This window comes from Pongo pygmaeus, chromosome 1, assembly GCF_028885625.2.
Source record: "Pongo pygmaeus isolate AG05252 chromosome 1, NHGRI_mPonPyg2-v2.0_pri, whole genome shotgun sequence".
Lineage (NCBI taxonomy): Eukaryota > Metazoa > Chordata > Mammalia > Primates > Hominidae > Pongo > Pongo pygmaeus.
Genome location: NC_072373.2, coordinates 187,351,582 through 187,369,184, shown reverse-complemented (window position 1 = coordinate 187,369,184; position 17,603 = coordinate 187,351,582). Strand labels below are relative to the sequence as shown.

Here is a 17,603-nt window from a genome sequence, read left to right as displayed (position 1 = left end):
GTTGCAGTATAATAAGGAAAATAGTTAGAATAAGAACAGTTATAATACAAATTAGACATAGAGATGATCATAGACATTATCAATCATTAGTATCAACATTATTAGTCATTAGCTTTTAATATTACTCTTTGTTGTATTACTAATACAACCAAGGAATAACCAGCGGGTATAGGGTCAGGTGCCAACGGGACATTTTGAGAAGTGACCTAGAAGGCAAGAGGTGAGCCCTCTGTCACGCCTGCATAAGGGCCGTTTGAGGGTTCCTTGGTCAAGCAGTAATGCCAGTGCCTGGGAAGGCACTCGTTACTTAGCAGACCATGAAAGGGAGTCTCCCTTTCCTTGGAGAAGTCAGGGAACACTCTGCTCTACCAGCTTCTTGTGGGAGGCTGGATATTATCCAGGCCTGCCCGCAGTCATCCGGAGGCCTAAACCCCTCCCTGTGGTGCTGTGCTTCAGTAGTCATGCTCCTTGTCCACTTTCATGTTCCTCCCATACTCCCGGTTCCTCTTTGAAGTTCTTAGTAGACAGTGGCAGAAGAAATAGTGAAAGTCTTAAAATCTTTGATCTTTCTTATAAGTGCATAGAAGAAAATGCTGACATATACTGCCTTCCCTCTCTGCTTTGGCTACCTAAAAGCGAAGGGCCCCCTGTCCCATGATCACGTGACTTGCTTGACCTTATCAATCACCTGGACGACTCACCCTCCTTACCCTGCCCCCTTGTCTTGTATGCAATAAATATCAGCACACCCAGCTATTTGGGGCCACTACCAGTCTCCACGTCTTGGTGGTAGTGGTCCCCCGGGCCCAGCTGTTTTCTCTTTATCTCTTTGTCTTGTGTCTTTATTTCTTACAATCTCTCATCTCTGCACACGGGGAGAACACCCGCAAAGCCCTGTAGGGCTGGACCCTACACCATAGATTAGTTTTGCTTAGCTTTAAACGTTTTATAAATGGAATTACACAGGATGCATTATTGTGCCTGAATTCATTCAACACTATGTATGCCAGATTTACCCATATTATTGTATGTAGCTGTATTATTCATATATTTGTATTGCTGTATAATATTCCAGTGTATGAATATGCCATAATTTATTTATCCATTACATTGTCATTGAATATTTGGTTGTTTCCAGTTTGGGTTTATTACAAATAATGCTGCCATGAACCTCTTTCATATCTTTAATTATACTTGTGTAACCATTTCTTTAATACATATAGATAGGCATGAAATTACTGGATTATACAATACATGCATACTCTTCTTTAGTACATAATGTTAAACATTTTCCAAAGTGGTTCTACCAATCTACATACCCAGCATCAGGGTATAAGAGCTCCAGTTTCTCCATAATCTTGCCAGTATTTGGTATTGACCATCTTTTTAATTTTAGCCATTCTGATGTGTCTGTAGTATTAACTCATTGTGGTTTTAATGTGTATTTTCCTGAACATCCATGAGGCTGAGCACCTTTTTGTATATTATTGGTCATTTTGCTCTCCTCTTTCATGAAGTACCTTTTCAAGTCTCTTACTATTTTTCTACTGGAGTGTGTATTTTTGTATTTATTTATAGGAGTTCTTTTATATATTACTGATAAGATCCCTTTTTATATTTGTGGATTTTCTTTTTACATTGTATGGTGTGGCTCTATCATAATTTACCTATTTTTATTTATAATTATTTAGATTGCTTTCAATGTTTTTATTCCAACAACTTCTATGAATTGAGTATTGTGGGTATTGTTTAGGATAGAGTATTTAGTATCAATCTGTTAGGTTTTATGAAATATTTTTTCAACAGCATTCAGCACCATATGAAAGGCAAATGGCTGGGATCAGCCAGGTTGAGTTTTTCTTTCCAGGAAAGTGAGATTAAAAAATATAATACCACAAGATAATTGATAATATTGGTTTTCAAAAAGTCATTGAAATTATAAAATTGATAAGGTCAATCACATGACTTGCTTGACCTTATCAATCACCTGGGCTACTCACCATCCTTACCCTACCCCTTGTCTTGTATGCAATAAATATCAGTGCGCCTAGCTATTCCGGGCCGCTACCAGAATAGCGCACCCAGCTATTCAGCACTATTGACTCTGAACTATGTAAGGAGGGAAGTAAAGACAGCATGGGAATTAGAGTTACTAGATATAGAGAAAGAAAGGATGGTGGGCTGGAGGCCAAGTGAATTGGGAGGAATAGAGTGATTACACTGTAAGGACAGGAAGTCATGGTCAGAGAACAGTATATCTGAATATGTGGTTTCAGAAGTGGGACAATTCTTCAGTAATGAGAAGGACCAGATATGCCCATAAGTGGCTGAAGTAGAAGGGAAGTGGTGAATTTTGGTGAAAATTTGCAAACCATGCATCTGACAACAGGTTATATCCAAAATATACAAGGAAATCAAACAACTCAATAGCAACAAAACAAAACAAACACCAAATAATTTAATTTAAAAGTGGGCAAAAGACCAAAATAGACATTTCTCAAAAGAACACATATATATGGCCAACAGGTATATGAAAAAAGTGCTCAACATCACTAATCATCACGGAAATGTGAATCAAAACTACAGTGTGATATCACCTCACCCCAAATAGAATGAGTATTATCAAAAAGGTGAAAATGACAAATGCTTGTGTGGATATGGAGAAAACGGAATGCTTACACACTGTTTTGGTGGGAGTGTAAACTAGTACAACCATTATGGAAGACAGTATAGAGTTTCCACAAATACATTAAAAGTAGAAGTATCATATGATTCAGAAATCCCACTACTGGGTATTGATCCAAAGAAAATCAATATGTCAAAGGGAAATCTGCACTCCCATGTTTCCTGGAGCCTTATTCACAATAGCCAAGCTATGAAATTATCCTAAAAGTCCATCAATGCATGAATGAATAAAGAAAAGGTAGTACATATGCACAATAGAATAAAATTTAGTCATTAAAAAAAGCATGACACCTTGTTATTTGCAGCAATGTAGATGAACCTATAGGGCATTACGTTAAGTGAACTTAGAGGACATCACATTAAGTGAAAAAGCCAGGAACAGAAAGACAAATACCACATGATCTCACTCATTTGTGGGCTCTAAAAAAAGTCAATCTCATAAAAGTACAGAACGGAATAGTGGTTGCTAGAGGAGAAATGGGGAGAGATTGGTGAAAGAGTACAAAATTACAGATAGAAGAAATAAGTTGTGGTGTTCTAGTCCACGTTAGAGGGACTATTGTATATTTCAAGACAACTAAAAGAGTCTTTTTGATATTTGCACCAAGAAGAAATAAGTGAGGTGATGTATTTGTTACATATACTGATTTGATCATTACACAATGTACACAAGTATTAAAATATCACACTGTACCCCATAAATATGTGCAATTCTTATGTGTCAAAAATCAAACTTTTACAAAATACAGAATGTGTTATAAGTAAAACACACACACACACACACACACACAAGAGAGACCAGAAAATTGAATCAGGCCATCTAAATGGACACTGAAGTCACTCAGTGTGATGAACTCAAGAATAAGACTTCGAGACAATTGTAACAATGTTAATAGGAAAAGAGAGAAAGAGAGTGTCCAGGAGATGTTAGGGGACAGTGCAGGGAAATGGTGATGTATAGCACAAGCTTTAAGGAGCAAGAGGTTTTCTTTTTTTTTCTTTAAACATTCCTCCACTGGGAGTTCAGACCCACTGCCCATCTCCCTAGCACCTGCTGCTCTGTGTTCCTCCACAGGCCCCTCAGGTCACTCAGCATCCTCAGCATTGGGCAGGTCACTGCTTGGCTCAGCAGGGACATGGGGAAGGGTCCTGAGCTTTATAACCCTTGGGCACTGTAGTGGGGAAGTGGCCATGGGCTGGGGCACCATTGCTGGTTTTCAGTGTTCATGCTGAATTTATCAAAGTTTAACAACATACCTTATACCAGCAATTCAAGTCTATTTATATGTAAATATGCATATTATATTTATTCATCATATATTGCTGCATCGTTTATACAAATAACAATACAACTGACATCTAAAATATTATATATTTAATAAATAAATTCGATATTACAAATACATATATACATATACACATAATGTTGTATTTTTTTTTTAACTTTTAGGCTCTGGAGTGCATGTGCAGGTTTGTTATATAGGTAAACTGCATGTCACAGGGGTTTAGTGTACTAATTATTTGCCACCCAGCTAATAAGCACAGTACACCATAGGTAGTGTTTCAATCCTCTCTCTCCTCTCACGACCCTCAAGTACACATGTAGGAGCAAGAGATTTCTAGTAAGAAGAGAGGAATAATGGTTTGAAAGGAATCAAAAGGAGCAAAGAGAACCTATACACCACATTCCCACCCTGAAGTACTTAGAGTTTCAGAGAATAAGTAGAGTCTCTACCTGAAATACACAGGAAGCAATGTCCTCAAGGGAAATCCAAGTTACATTGAAAGCCAGGAGAAGCACGGAACTGTCCATAAAGAAGCAGTCTAAGGAAATAGGGAAGTTTGCTAATCATGCAGCTGAACTTCCATAGAGTACAACTGAAAGTAAGGGAGGAAAAGGGTGTTGGGTCAAGAAAGAACAATCAGAATATTATGGTGATAAAAATACCAGAGAGAATAAGTGAGCAAAGGGACTTATGATTTGGATGGTGATCAAAGAAACCAGGAACCGTCAGCAGAGGGAGTTGCTTCATCAGACTAAAGAAAGGGGGAGGGTGCACTCTCCTTAGTCATCTGACATGAAGACAGGCATCTCAGGTAGTGAGCAAGGAACTCCAAATCTAGTCGTTAGTCACTCAGGAGTGGGCAGTCATCCTGCCAGTTTCAGCCCTACGTTTATGGTTCCAGTTAAGAGTAAGTCATCAAACCAAGGGAACACAGGAACCAAGATGGTACGCTCCAAAAAGTTCAGTTCTGCTCTGAAGCGCCCCCTACAGGATCCTGTTCAGAGACGCAGGAGGAGGGAAAGCTGCTGGTCTGGGCTTTGCGCCATTCTGTGCTCCCTCCTACCTGCCCTCTTCTTTTGGCCCAAGTTCTAGTCCCATCTGCTTTGTCACCCCCTGCCCACCTAAGGGAATTCCTTCTCTGGTCTTCGCCGTCCTCATGGTAAAATGAACATGACATCTCTAATCACACATATCTATCCAGTGATGTAAATCTATCCAGTGACGTAAATATCTATCCAGTGATTTCTTCCCATTTTCCCAATTCCTGCTTCAGCACTGCTCACCTAGGCTCCAGCCCTCTAAATCTATCCTAGCCCTTTGGTCGATCTTTGCCTACTGAGGGCAAAACTACATAGCATCCCAACAACAAGGATTAATACTACAGCCCCATTTCTTCTCTTTGCCATTTCCTATGACAACTCTTAAACCTAAAAAATGGTACCATTTCCCTGATTGGTGGGACCTGCTCACTAGACCAAAAGGGATGTGTATGTACATTTCATAATGGGCATTCAGTTATGGGATGATGTGAGGGCTGTGTGTGAGATAAATCCTGGAGTTGATCTGGCCACATCCCAATGACTCATTTGGACTCATTTGGACAAGCAACTAGAGCTCGCATTTGAAAGAACAACAAGCAAGCTACCTCAAATTTCTCTTTCTCAACCCATGAGTTCACCTTTTCTGTTCCTTAATGCTCTCATCATCCAGCCCTCCTTTCTGCCGTTTTTCCTCAGTGTTCAAGCCTGCATCCTAGTCTCCTGTGCCGTCCCACTTTTTCAGGGTTCTGCCCTATCTGTTACCCCTCTCCGAATAAAGTCAGCCCCACCCACTACCCTACTGTAAGGATCTGCCCAGCTCTTCCTCTGTCGGTTTTAAACCGTGCATCTGCTGCCACCATGCTCATCAGGGTCCCAATTTCCATTACTCCCCTGCCTTTCCCCCTGCTCCTCCTCCTAGCCCTTGTTTCTAATCCCCTGTACTCTAGCTCCCACTCCCAGTCGAGCCACCCCCAACCAGCCATGACAATTCACAACTGTCATCCTGGAGAGATGGTTTCCCTCCTGCTGGGACAGTTCTGGGGCAGTTCAGAATTGCCAGGACTGTGGATTCCCAGCAGCTTGGCCTGGTGGACACATGGAATGCAAGACAACAGCAAACCCACCTTCAGCCTTGGTAAGTGACAGGACCCCTTTTCCATGACCAGATCCTGGTTACCTTGCTACTATTTCTATTTTGTTTCCATTCCCATCTGGGCAATCCTCTTCAGATGCCAGAGATTTCCTTTTTTTTTGACAGTTTGCTCCTTTCCTCTCATGCCTGGTCAGCCAGCCTGCATGAGGTTCTTTACGCTTGAGACTGGCTTCTCCATGGAACTTTGTCTGTAGTCACAGAGCAAACTGCAGGGCCAGTGACAGAGAATGAAGGGGAGAGTGAAGAGTGGAACACATCTAATGTGTTCTCTGGAGGGTAAGTCTTGTCTATCTGCCCTGAGTTCAAGTGAGTGCAACCCCTGAGAATCACACATAGGGCACAAGGTCCCTGCTTTATATAGACGGGGACTCAGGTTTCTTTCTGTTTCTCTTGGTCTGGTTCCTCCCAGATGCCATTTTCTTCATCCTAGGATTCCAGGACCATCCCAAGGACTTTCTGCCCTTGAGAAATGTCTCCTGCAAAAAGGGGAGGGTCCCTCCATTGTGCTGTCATCAAAGCTCTGAGGGTTGAGCCTCATGCTCAGTCAGTGCTTCTACTTCAGAATGGGAAAGGTAGCAGTCTAGAAGGCAAGAATGTGTCCAGATCCTGAGCAGATGATAGCATCAGATGAACACATGACATTAAGAAGTGCTCTCCTCAAACTGAGGTCTAGATTCAATATAATCTCAATAAAAATCCAAAAAGATATTTTTAGGGAACTTGACAAGCTCATTATAATTTATATGGACATACAAAGGGCCAAGAAGAGGCAAGACTCTCTTGAGAAGACATCCTTCCCTACCAGATATTACAATTTGTTACATAAATTATGGTAATTAAGATAGTGTAGTGCTGTTGCAAGCTTAGACAACCAGACCAATGGCACAAAATAGAGTCCAGAAATGGACTTGCACATATGGGGACACTTTCTTTATGGCCACAGTAGCATAGCAGACCAGTGAGGAAGGACTATCTCTTCAATAAGTTGGTGGTGGGTCAACTGGATACAAGTTTGGAAAGAAAAAATTAAGCTGGAGTCCTACCTCACACTGCACTCGAAAACCAATTTCAGATGGAATACAGATCTCACTGAGAAAGGGTAAAACAACAAATCCTCTTAAATATTAATAGCTCTGCCCACATATGGCCATGGAGCTCTTGAGATGTGTTATGAAGTATAAAATCTGCACTGGATTTTAAACATTAGTAGGACAAAACAATGTAAAATATCTCAATAATTTTTATATTCAAACATTGAATCATTGACAAATTGGATATACTGAGTTAAATATCACATTATTAAAATTAGCTTTATCTAATTCTTGCTCGCTTAATGCAGATACTAGAATATTTTAAACTACATGAGTGGCTCAGCTCATACTTTTATTGAACAGCACTGCTCTAAAAAGTAATATAAAAATAACCTCAGGTCATCAAATTAGAAAAAGATGTCTTAAATGAAAATTAAGAAGCAATAATCATAAAGGAAAAGACTAATATATTTGACTACGTTTAACTTTTGGTGTCCAGAAGACACCATTAACAGACTAAAATGGCAAGCCACACAGAGGGAAAATAAATTTGCAGCATGTACAGCCCTCAAAGTAATATATTAATAACTCCAACAAATTGATAAAGATAAACGATCCAATTAAAAATTTTGTTCAACACTGTGTCCCAGACTAAACCCATTCTGCAATTCACATTGGGTCCTGAGCGGATGAATGGATGGATGAATGAATGAAGTACTGAGTGAAGAAGAGCACAGTCTTCAGTCAGTATTTAGGTGCTTACTAAAACTAGGGGTGGCTTCTTTCTTTATGCTAGACCTACTTTTGATTCTTTTTTTATTTTATTTTTTTAGACGGAGTCTCACTCTGTCCCCCAGGCTGGAGTGCAGTGGTGCAATCTTGGCTCACTGCAACCTCCGCCTCCCAGGTTCAAGCGATTCTCCTGCCTCAGCCTCCCGAGTAGCTGGGATTACAGGCATGTGCCATCACGCCTGGCTAATTTTGTATTTTTGGTAGAGATGGAGTTTCACCATGTTGGTCAAGCTGGTCTCGAACTCCTGACCTCAGGTGATCCACCTGCCTCAGCCTCCCAAAGTGCTGGGATTACAGGCGTGAGCCACTGTGCCCGGCGATTCTTTTAAAATAAACTACATTATTTAAGGTATCTAGCAGACTCAAATTCATAGAAACAAAAGTGAAATGTCAGCGGCTGGAGAGAAGGGAAAAGGGAAACTTGTTGTTTAATGGGTGTGAAAAAGTTCTGGAGATTGGTTTCACATAGTTTGCATATACTTAATACTACTGTACTGTAATACTTAAAAATGGCTAAGATGGTAAAATTATATTATGTGCATTTTAAACACAAACATTAAAAATAAACAAACTATAAAGTCAACAATTTCCTTAATTAGGAAAGGTTTATTCTGTCAATATTATCACATTGGTAATCTTGGCCACACTGGCCAGAACGTTTTCTCAGAGAGGAAACCTCCGGTTTTTTGGTGAGGTTTTGATTCTGGGCATCTGCTTTAAGGTGGGAGAGGTTTCCGACTCCTTCCAAAAGTTTTTTTAGGAAATGATTGGCCAAGGTGAGGTCCAATCATCTGTCCCTTACCTCCTGGGTCTGCCCCTTGCCAGGAAGCCCTTTCCTGGCGGTATCCAGGGGACCTTCTAGTAACCAGCCGGGCCTGAGAAGCTGGGGCAGGTGAGTACAGTGCCAGAAAAGGGCGGGGCGCTAAATAAGATCCCGACCGGCGAGCGCGGGGCGGGGCGATGCAGGCAGGGGAAGGGGCTGGCGGAGTGAGACCCGCCCCGACCGGGCAGCACTACCCGAGCGCTGCTGCCTGGAGACCGCGGGACGCCGTTGCCTGGAGACAGCGGGACGCCGTTGCCTGGAGACAGCGGGGACGCGCTGCCTGGAGACTGCGGAAGGCCCAGGCAAGAGGGCGCGGGGCAGCCCAAGGCCATGGCGGGACACCCAAGAGAGAAGGTGATTCCAGATGAGGTCCATCAGAACCAGATCTTGCGGGAACTGTACCTCAAGGAGCTACGAACCCAGAAACTCTACACGCAGTATCACGTGAATCCCCTCCGCAAGAGTGAGAGGCATGGCGGGGTGGGGGAAGGGCGAGACCGGGAGGGCGCCGGGGAAGGAGGAGCCCTCTGGGCTGCGGGGGTGGGAACGCGGTCCCAGCAAAAACTCTTTCCCCAGCACCCGCCCCCTTTTCTAGATTTCAGGAACCATGACTTTGGAGAGGCCACATCATATCAGATTATTCGCTGTATTAAAGTTCATGCGCAACACGATTAAATCTTTTCTTTGTAGAAGAAAAAAGTTGTATGGCTTTTTATGATTTTACTTTTGAAATAATTATATTTTGCAGGCTGTTTGTGTTTTGTTTTTGTTTGTATTTTGGGTTGTTTTTAACAAGTGAAAGGTTTTTCTTCAGGCTTCTGATATTGTCATTCGGAAAGTTCTGGGGTGCCCCCTGATAAAACATCCCTACCCTTCAATCTTGTCACTGTGCACTCTCCTTGGGCAGTTTGTTCTGTCCTGTCACACCACCTTCCCCTGAATGCCACTGGGCCTGAAATGGAGCTTCAGATCCACACGCCCAACCACCTCACAGCTCCCCTCCCTGGACAACCCACAGGCACCTCACACCCAGCAGAAGGAAAGCCAGGCTCATTCCCACCTTACCCACTCTCTGCTGCTCCAGAATACCCTGTCTCTGCAAAAGGCCACGGATGATTCACTCTCATGATCAGAATCATTCACTGTCATCATCTAATGATCTCGTGATCATTAAAAGCCTCGGAGTCCTCCTCAAGGTCTCTCTCCCTCCCTCCACACACTTAAAAAAAGGCACAAGTCCTGTTTATTAACATTCCTCTCCCCTGACCCACTTGTTCCTGCTTCAGTGAAAGACACCATCATGCATATGGATTCCTCTCTGCCTCTGCTCAGGTACTCTCATGCTCTAAGTAGCACCTCAAACAGCCTCTGCCTGCACCCTCACTCCTGAAGCCTCTGCAGGGCCCTAGTCCTTGCTGCCTGGATTGGTCTGATGGGCTCCCAATTCCTTATTCTCTTTCCCTCCAAGCTAGCCCCTCCGACCAAACCCCTACACCTTTGCTAGCTTAGCACTATGCTAGGAGGACAATTAGATCACATCATTCCCACCTAAAATCCTTCTCATAGCCTCTGAGGTAAAGTTTAAATCAATCAGGACATAAGGCGCATTGGATCTGGCTCTGGTTCCTGCCAGCTTCATCCCATACTCCTCTCCCCCACTTTACCCTGCTCCTTTAAGAAATACTTTGGTGCCTACTCTGCACCAGCCATTGCTGACGAATCCCCCACACACTCCTTTCCCCCCTGCCATTTCTAAATGAATGGATTTCCTAAATGCGTCATGTCATTTCCCACTTTACCTGCATAAACATTGTTGCTTCTTCCTGAATGCCTCTCCCAGCTCTGTGCCTAATAAGTAAAGTCCACTTTGTTGCCTGGGTCTATAGAGAAAATGTACTGTCTTCACTTTCCTTCGAACTAACTTGGTTTTCTTCTGGAGTCCCCAACAACTAGTTTCAGGAAAGCAAATTAGTGTCCAAAGCCGTTCAAACTGGGTCCATTCCAACAATGGAAATAATCTCTTCAGGCAACCTTCAAGCTCTCTAGGGAAAATGCTGCCTCCCAGCTCATGTCCCTTGAGCATGTGAGCCATTGGAATAAAGTTAGAAAATATTACAACTTGTATTGATTACTTTTATTTATAAAGATAGAAATGTTATTTGCTACTATACTGATAATAGTCCATAAAAACTATATAATTATACATATTTTAAGGGCGCATGCTCTAAAGTTCTTTTACTGATAGGAGTTTGAGACAAGCAGCTTGGAGACCACTGGTTTCTACTGGTGTCTGCTCATTTTCCACTAGTCTCCATCCAGCTCACTCCACTGGAGCCCCTCTGGCTCTCTTGACGTTTCTCAAACTCTCCAGGCTCACGCTCATATGCTTCCCACACACACAGCACACTCCCTCACTTCATTCAAAACTCTGCTCATGTGTATCTCCCTAGAGATACATCACCCACACCCCAGCCCTAACGCCAACTCTCCATCCACGTAACCTGCTTTACTGTTCTCCATCACACTTACATTTGCCGGGTGATATATGTATGTTTATTGTCTGTCACCATAAATAGAGTAAAAGCTCAGGGGGCGCAGGAGCCAGCTCTGTCTTGTTTACAGCCTGTTCTTCAGTGCACAGTAATTATGAGCTGAGTGGATGAATGTGGGTGCTGCTCCTCTGTTACCATGTGCCCTCCTGGGCATAGATCACTGCCTGGCAAACCTCTTTGGCCTTCCCCATAAGCCAGCACTGTCCAAGAGAATTCATCAGTGATGAAAATGTTCTCTGTCTTGGTTGTAGTCAAAACTGTAGCCATCAACCGCATGCAGCTATTGAGCACTCGAAGTGTGACTAACGTGGCTAAGGAACTGAAGTGTTCATTGTAATTAATTTTAGTTATTCAAATTCAAGGAGCCACATGTGGCTGATGACCACCATTCTGGGCAGTGCCACTCTAGATTGTGAGGTTCTTGAGGGCCTTATCCAATCGTGTATTATCCTAGCACCCAGGATAATACCTGGCATGTACCAGATACTCAGTGAGTGCCAAATGGGTGCCCTGTTTAAGGTGGACCTTAGAGAGGGCAGGGAACTCATGTTTTAATCTGAACTTGTGATGCTGTTTTTTTTTTTTCTAGTTCATACAGTCACCATGAAGCCCATGTCTTGGCATGATAACCTGGAGGAACCTGCAGATGGTAAGTCCTGGGCTTTGAAATGCCATTGAGATAGAGCCCAGAGAGGCAGGCTGGCTGGAGAGACCTCTCAGGGTCGTGATATCTCGGAGCAAGCATCAGAGTCCTCTGCTTTGATCCTGGAAATGGGACTCATACAAACCAAGCTCAAAAAAGATGGATACTCAGATAGTCTGTGGCAGATAGAATAAAAAAAATAAAAATTTGTTTTAAATAAAATTTTTAAAAGATGGACATATTCAATTATAACTGTCAAGCCAATTAATGTTCCTACTGGCTTAACATTGCCTTCACTCATTCGTCAAACATGTAGATGTTATAAGCACAAGTTCTGAAGCTGTACTAACTCAGTTCAAATCCTGGTTCTGCTACTCATTGACTGTAACATTGGGCAAGTTGTTTTTTTTTTACCTCTCTTAGCCTATTTCTCAGGATTGATGTGAGGATTAAACAAAACAATGCCAGTGCATAGAACAGTAGCTGGTACATGGTCCTCAGGAAATATTAGTCCCATGATTATTTTCATTATTAGGTAATCTCTATGGTGGGGCTGGGTGGAGGGATCTCAGAGCATAATGAAGAAGAAGAGAAGTAGACTTGGAAATAAGCAGACAAGTAAAGAGGGACCATGACTGATGTGAGAACAGCATAGGAAACAGGTGCCTCCGTCAGGCAGTGGAGTTCTGGGAAAACCTCTTGGAGGAGGTGACCACAGGGTGAGGTGGAGAAGATTGTGGAAGGACATTCCGAGTTCTATAGAAAGTTACAGAAATGAGAAACATGACTACAATTAGTTTGGCATGGCCACAACATACAGGTGGAGAAAGGGCCCTATTTGGGAGTGAGTGAGGAGAGATATTTGGTGGAAAACCTGATCCCTCTTAGAAAGCTTTTCTTCTTCCCCTCTACCTTCCATGAGCAAAATTTGGTGGACAGATGACCGTGGCTGGGATGGGAAGTGGGGGAGCAGAGACTCTCAGAGCATTATGAAGGAGGCAGATAAGTCAATAGACTAATAGAGAGGGCATCATCACAGGCAGTAAGGTGTTATCTGTAGTGCACTCTCCTGACTAGGGTAAAGGGTGCAAGCTGAGAACCTGTAGCATAAGGAATAGAATAGGAAATGAGGGTCCTGAAAGCCAGGCAGGAGTTAGTTGCTCTCTCTCTTATATTAAGGATTTGCCAGCCCAGTGTCAGTCCTTTGAATCACCTTCTTTGATTTCATTCCCAGCCATCTTGCTGAGATAGACATTTTCCTCCCGTTTCACAGATGAGTACAGTGTGGCCCAGAGAAGTGATGCCACCCAACAAGCCAGTAGTAGCACTGACTCCAAAGCCCAGGTTCATTCCATTGTCCGCCTGCCTCTCTCCAGTGGAGACTTGATAGGGCAGAAGAACTATGGAGCTGCAAATCCTTCTGGTGTCGGCAGCCATACTTATTTCAATATACAAAGATTTGACCTCACTTCTTACAACCTTGCTCCTCACTCTCTGTTGTGCTACACTGGCTGAACTCGCTCATGCCTCGGGGCCTTTGCTCTTGCTGCCTGCGGTGTGCTCTTCCTCTGCCTCTTCCCAGGGCTGGCTCCTACTTGGCAACCAGAGAGGCCTTCTCTCGCCGCCCCATCTACAGCAGCTGCCCTTGCCTGCACATGACCCTTCACCTATTCCTTTCTTCACAGCGCGTATCCCTGTCTGCCACCATCACGTCATTTTGTAAACCTGAATACTGTGTCCTCTGCCCCATCTAGACCATGAGCTCTAGGAGAGCAGGGACCATGCTGTCCCTCAGCACTCTGCCCAGCACCCGGAAGCATGCCTGGCACAGAGTTTGAGCTCACCACATATTTGTTGAAAGATGAGTGGAGAGACCAGACACCCTGGTCTTGAGACTGAGGCAAACCTCCGAGGCCCAGATGCTCTGCCTGAAAGGAACAATGTGGATGCAGGAAAGGGCACAGGACCAACCTCTGGTCCCAAAGCCTGACTCCTTCATAACTCATACCTCATCTCCCAGCCAGGTTTCTGAATCTCATTCACCATGCTGCCGAGGGACCAAGGAAGAGGTACCCAGAGACACAGACTGAAAACCAGGAAGTTGGATGGGACTTAGAGCCCTTGGTAAGCGTGGCTCCTTCCTCAGGAAACACGAGGAAACACAGCGGCAATGTAGGTGGTGACCGTAGAATAGAGCAGGGGGCCAGACATGCCTGGGCTTGAACCTGGCTACCTCTTACCAGCTGGGTAAGTTACTAAGCTCTCTTATGACTCAGTTTAATCGTTGTAAAATGGAGCTAATACAATACCTATCTCATAAGCTTGTTATGAGGATGAAACGAGGTGATATTTGTGCAGTACCTGGAACAGTGCCTGGCACATGGTAAACACTGTGTTATAAAGGTACTGACAACAGATACCTGAGTCAGCTCCATCAGCTATCAGCAAGGTGGTCTTGGGTGTGCCACTCAATATCTCTGAGTTCTGCTTCCTTATCCATAAAAAATGGACATGTGGCTGAGCATAGTGGCTCACGCCTGTAATCCCAGCACTTTGGGAGGCCAAGGCAGGCGGATCACCTGAGGTCAGGAGTTTGAGACCAGCCTGGCCAACATGGCGAAACCCCATCTCTACTACAAATACAAAAATTAGCTGGGCATGGTGTCGCACGTTTGTAGTCCCAGCTACTGGGGAGGCTGAGGCAGGAGAATCACTTGAACCCAGGAGGCGGAGTTTGCAGTGGGCCGAGATCACACCATTGCACTCCAGCTTTGGTGACAGAGTGAGACTCTGTCTCAAAAAAAATATTAATTTTAAAAATATACAAATAAATAACATTTTTTAAAATTAAAAAAATAAAAATTTAAAAAATTAAAACAACATAAAACATGGACATGTGAGTAAGGGTCCTCTCCTTGTTTGATTGGAAGGGCACAACTAGCCACTTTAGCACACAATCACCCTAAGGAAGACAGCGCTTCTGTTTTTAAGGGAGAAATGTGCAATATGGAATAAACAAGTCAAAGAAATTTCTGCCACACGAGTCTTTAAATCTGCTTATGTCTTTGGTCATGCAGAAGGTTTTCATTTTTAAGTCATCAAATATGCCACCAATTTTCATTATGGTTTCTGGGTTTTGTGCCTTGCTTAGGAAAACCTTCAACACCTACATTACCAAGCAACTATTCTATATTTTTCTCTAACTTTTTTTCTTACTTCTTCTTCTCTTTTTTTGTATGTGTATATATATACACAAAATATGTACACATATATACAAAATATGTACATATATGTACATATACACACACGTATATGTACATATATACACACCTACAAGGAGGGACTTGGGACAAAGGGACAGGTATGGTTAGAGAGCTGGAGAAGATAACCACTCAAAGAGAAAGAGGAGGTGCGGAGGTAACATCATGAATAAGAGAAAAGTGTTAAAATATGTATTCAATGACAGTTATTGAATATAAATATGAATAATGGGCCAATATTCAATGACTGTTAAAATCCAGAAGGAATGGTACTGGAAGTGCTAGTGGAAAAAAATAAATTTAAAATTTAAAAACCAGAAAGAAGACTTTTCCAAGTGGGGAAACTACTGTGAAAGGCATAGGCACCACTATGGGGTTTTGCAGTGAGGGAGGGAAAGAGTCTGGCCTCAACTCTGATTACAGCATGGGCAAGTGCAACTGTGTAGCCAAGGAGCGAGGTGGGGGTGAGTGATGGAAAAATACTAGGAGGAAACATCAGGGATGGGGCAGATTCTGGCTAATTTCCACCTAACAGGGTGCTTGCTGAAGGCAGGCTAGCAGGATCAGACATCACCTGGAGAGTGGTGGAGGATGAGGAACCCAATCGGATATCAAGGGTGATCAGATATTAAAGGTGGGGGGTTCTGGTTAAATCACCTTAGCAGGATTTTTGCTAGAATTGGACAATGCAGAGGAAATGGAAATCCCAAAATCAGACCTAGTTGAAAAGTAATTCAGGATGCCTGAGTAGAGTTCATTCAAGGAAAGAATCTTTGCCGGGGAGAAGAAAGGTTGTGAAGAATGGGGTGTTCGTGTGAAGATAGAAATCAGCCAAGATAGATCATGAAGCAACTTAGAAGAACAGTACAATGCACAAGTAAATTAATTCACCATTCTTCATTTTGTTAAAGAGTAAAGACCTGGCTCACACAAGTACAAAGTGTGCATGTGGAGATGTTGCATCTTTGACCCTCCAGGACATCTCATGCGGGCTTACGATAACAGGAAGGACAAGTGTGGCCTGCCCTGCTCAGACCTTCGTAGGCTCTGCAGATCACAGAGTGCATGTGTCTCCAGATCAGTGAGCACTCTGGAGTTGCAGAGGGTCTGCAAATATTCCATGCTGTTCATCATATAAACCTGGGGACAATGCCATCACAAGGGCACTGCTAGCATAGTAAGAAAGTATATCCCAAAAACCATGAGATGCAGGTGTTGTGCAACCAGAAGAGGTAATTAAGTTGGAGCTTCAGAGTGAAGTAGCTGGGGCAGAAGAGGCTTGATCAGCTGCAACTTGAAGCTCCCTGCCCCCTGGCAGGGCCTCACCTTGGATAGACAAGATACCTCCAGTCTCAGTACTGGGACACTGGCAAAGCCAGACTCAATGACCATCACTCAGCCACTCATCTCCTGGTAACATTTTCTGGAAATACGTTTTTTAAATTATTTGCACGGTGTAACTTCTATAAGATCGATGTGTCAGAGTGCTGACTTTTACTCAGATTCTATGTGACTCTTTCAACAAATTCATTCTTTCAGCAAATATGCATTGAATACCTAGCATGCGCTGGGTCTTGCTCTAGGTGCTGAGGATACTGTGGCTTCCAAGTCAGGCAGTGTGACAGGGAGAACCACAACTGTGTGTAGGTTATTCTCCTCTGACCTCACAACCTTTTTGATGTACATGTGGTCATCTCCATTCCGCAATGCAGCCACAGGTTGGGAGGGTGGAGCCTGATATAAGCCAGGCCCATTGACTCCAAACCCAGGTCCTCCTGCATCCTCACAGGCTTCTTTCTGATTCTGCATCCTCCTTTCTAGATCAACCCAGAACGCCATGACCACAGGCTGAATCACTTCAGGGTCTGCAGTGACATCACTCTTCAGGGTCTGCAGTGACATCACTCTGTACAAGGCTAAAATGTGGGGCTTAGGAGATGATCACCACAAGTAGCATCCCAGCGGAGGAGCCCATCTATGGATCTAATGCCCTAAGTGTGCACAGCCCAGAGAAATAAAATACTACTTTAAAACGAAGTCTCAGTTTTCTCATTTCTGGTCAAGTCCACTGGTTGAAATCCTTGTGTGGTAAAGCAATGTGAGAAATCAGATAAAGATGGTGGGCTAACTGCATGCAATCATCTGCTTTGCCTTCCTAATACTAATAAAGGATCACAAAGGGATACAAAACCCACCACTGAGAGAATGGAAGGAAAATGTTACCAACAGAAAAAAACTGGAAGTGTGTTCAAGAGATAGAAAGCTGATGGAGGAGGATGGCAGGAACTACAAAATGCAAGCTGATGGAATGCCTCTGAGCACAGGGTTTCCAGAACTC

General features: G+C 43.3%; 1 protein-coding gene across 3 annotated transcripts; it reads left to right on the top strand.

Annotated features, from left to right (window-relative positions):
* The first annotated feature begins 5,484 nt into the window (after nt 1-5,484).
* Nucleotides 5,485-17,294, top strand: CFAP144 (cilia and flagella associated protein 144). Of its 3 annotated transcripts, XM_063657085.1 has the most exons (4): nt 9,091-9,273; nt 11,952-12,011; nt 14,026-14,129; nt 17,087-17,281. In XM_063657085.1, exons 1-4 carry the CDS (start codon nt 9,141-9,143, stop codon nt 17,162-17,164), a joined length of 375 nt encoding a protein of 124 aa, XP_063513155.1. In that variant the 5' UTR covers nt 9,091-9,140; the 3' UTR covers nt 17,165-17,281. The 3 variants fall into 3 exon arrangements, with proteins under 3 accessions (XP_054353050.1, XP_054353049.1, XP_063513155.1); XM_054497075.1 differs by lacking the exons at nt 9,091-9,273; nt 14,026-14,129 and adding an exon at nt 5,485-6,146 and having other exon boundaries at nt 17,087-17,294; XM_054497074.1 differs by lacking the exon at nt 17,087-17,281 and having other exon boundaries at nt 9,073-9,273; nt 13,279-14,129.
* Nucleotides 17,295-17,603: the final 309 nt, after the last annotated feature.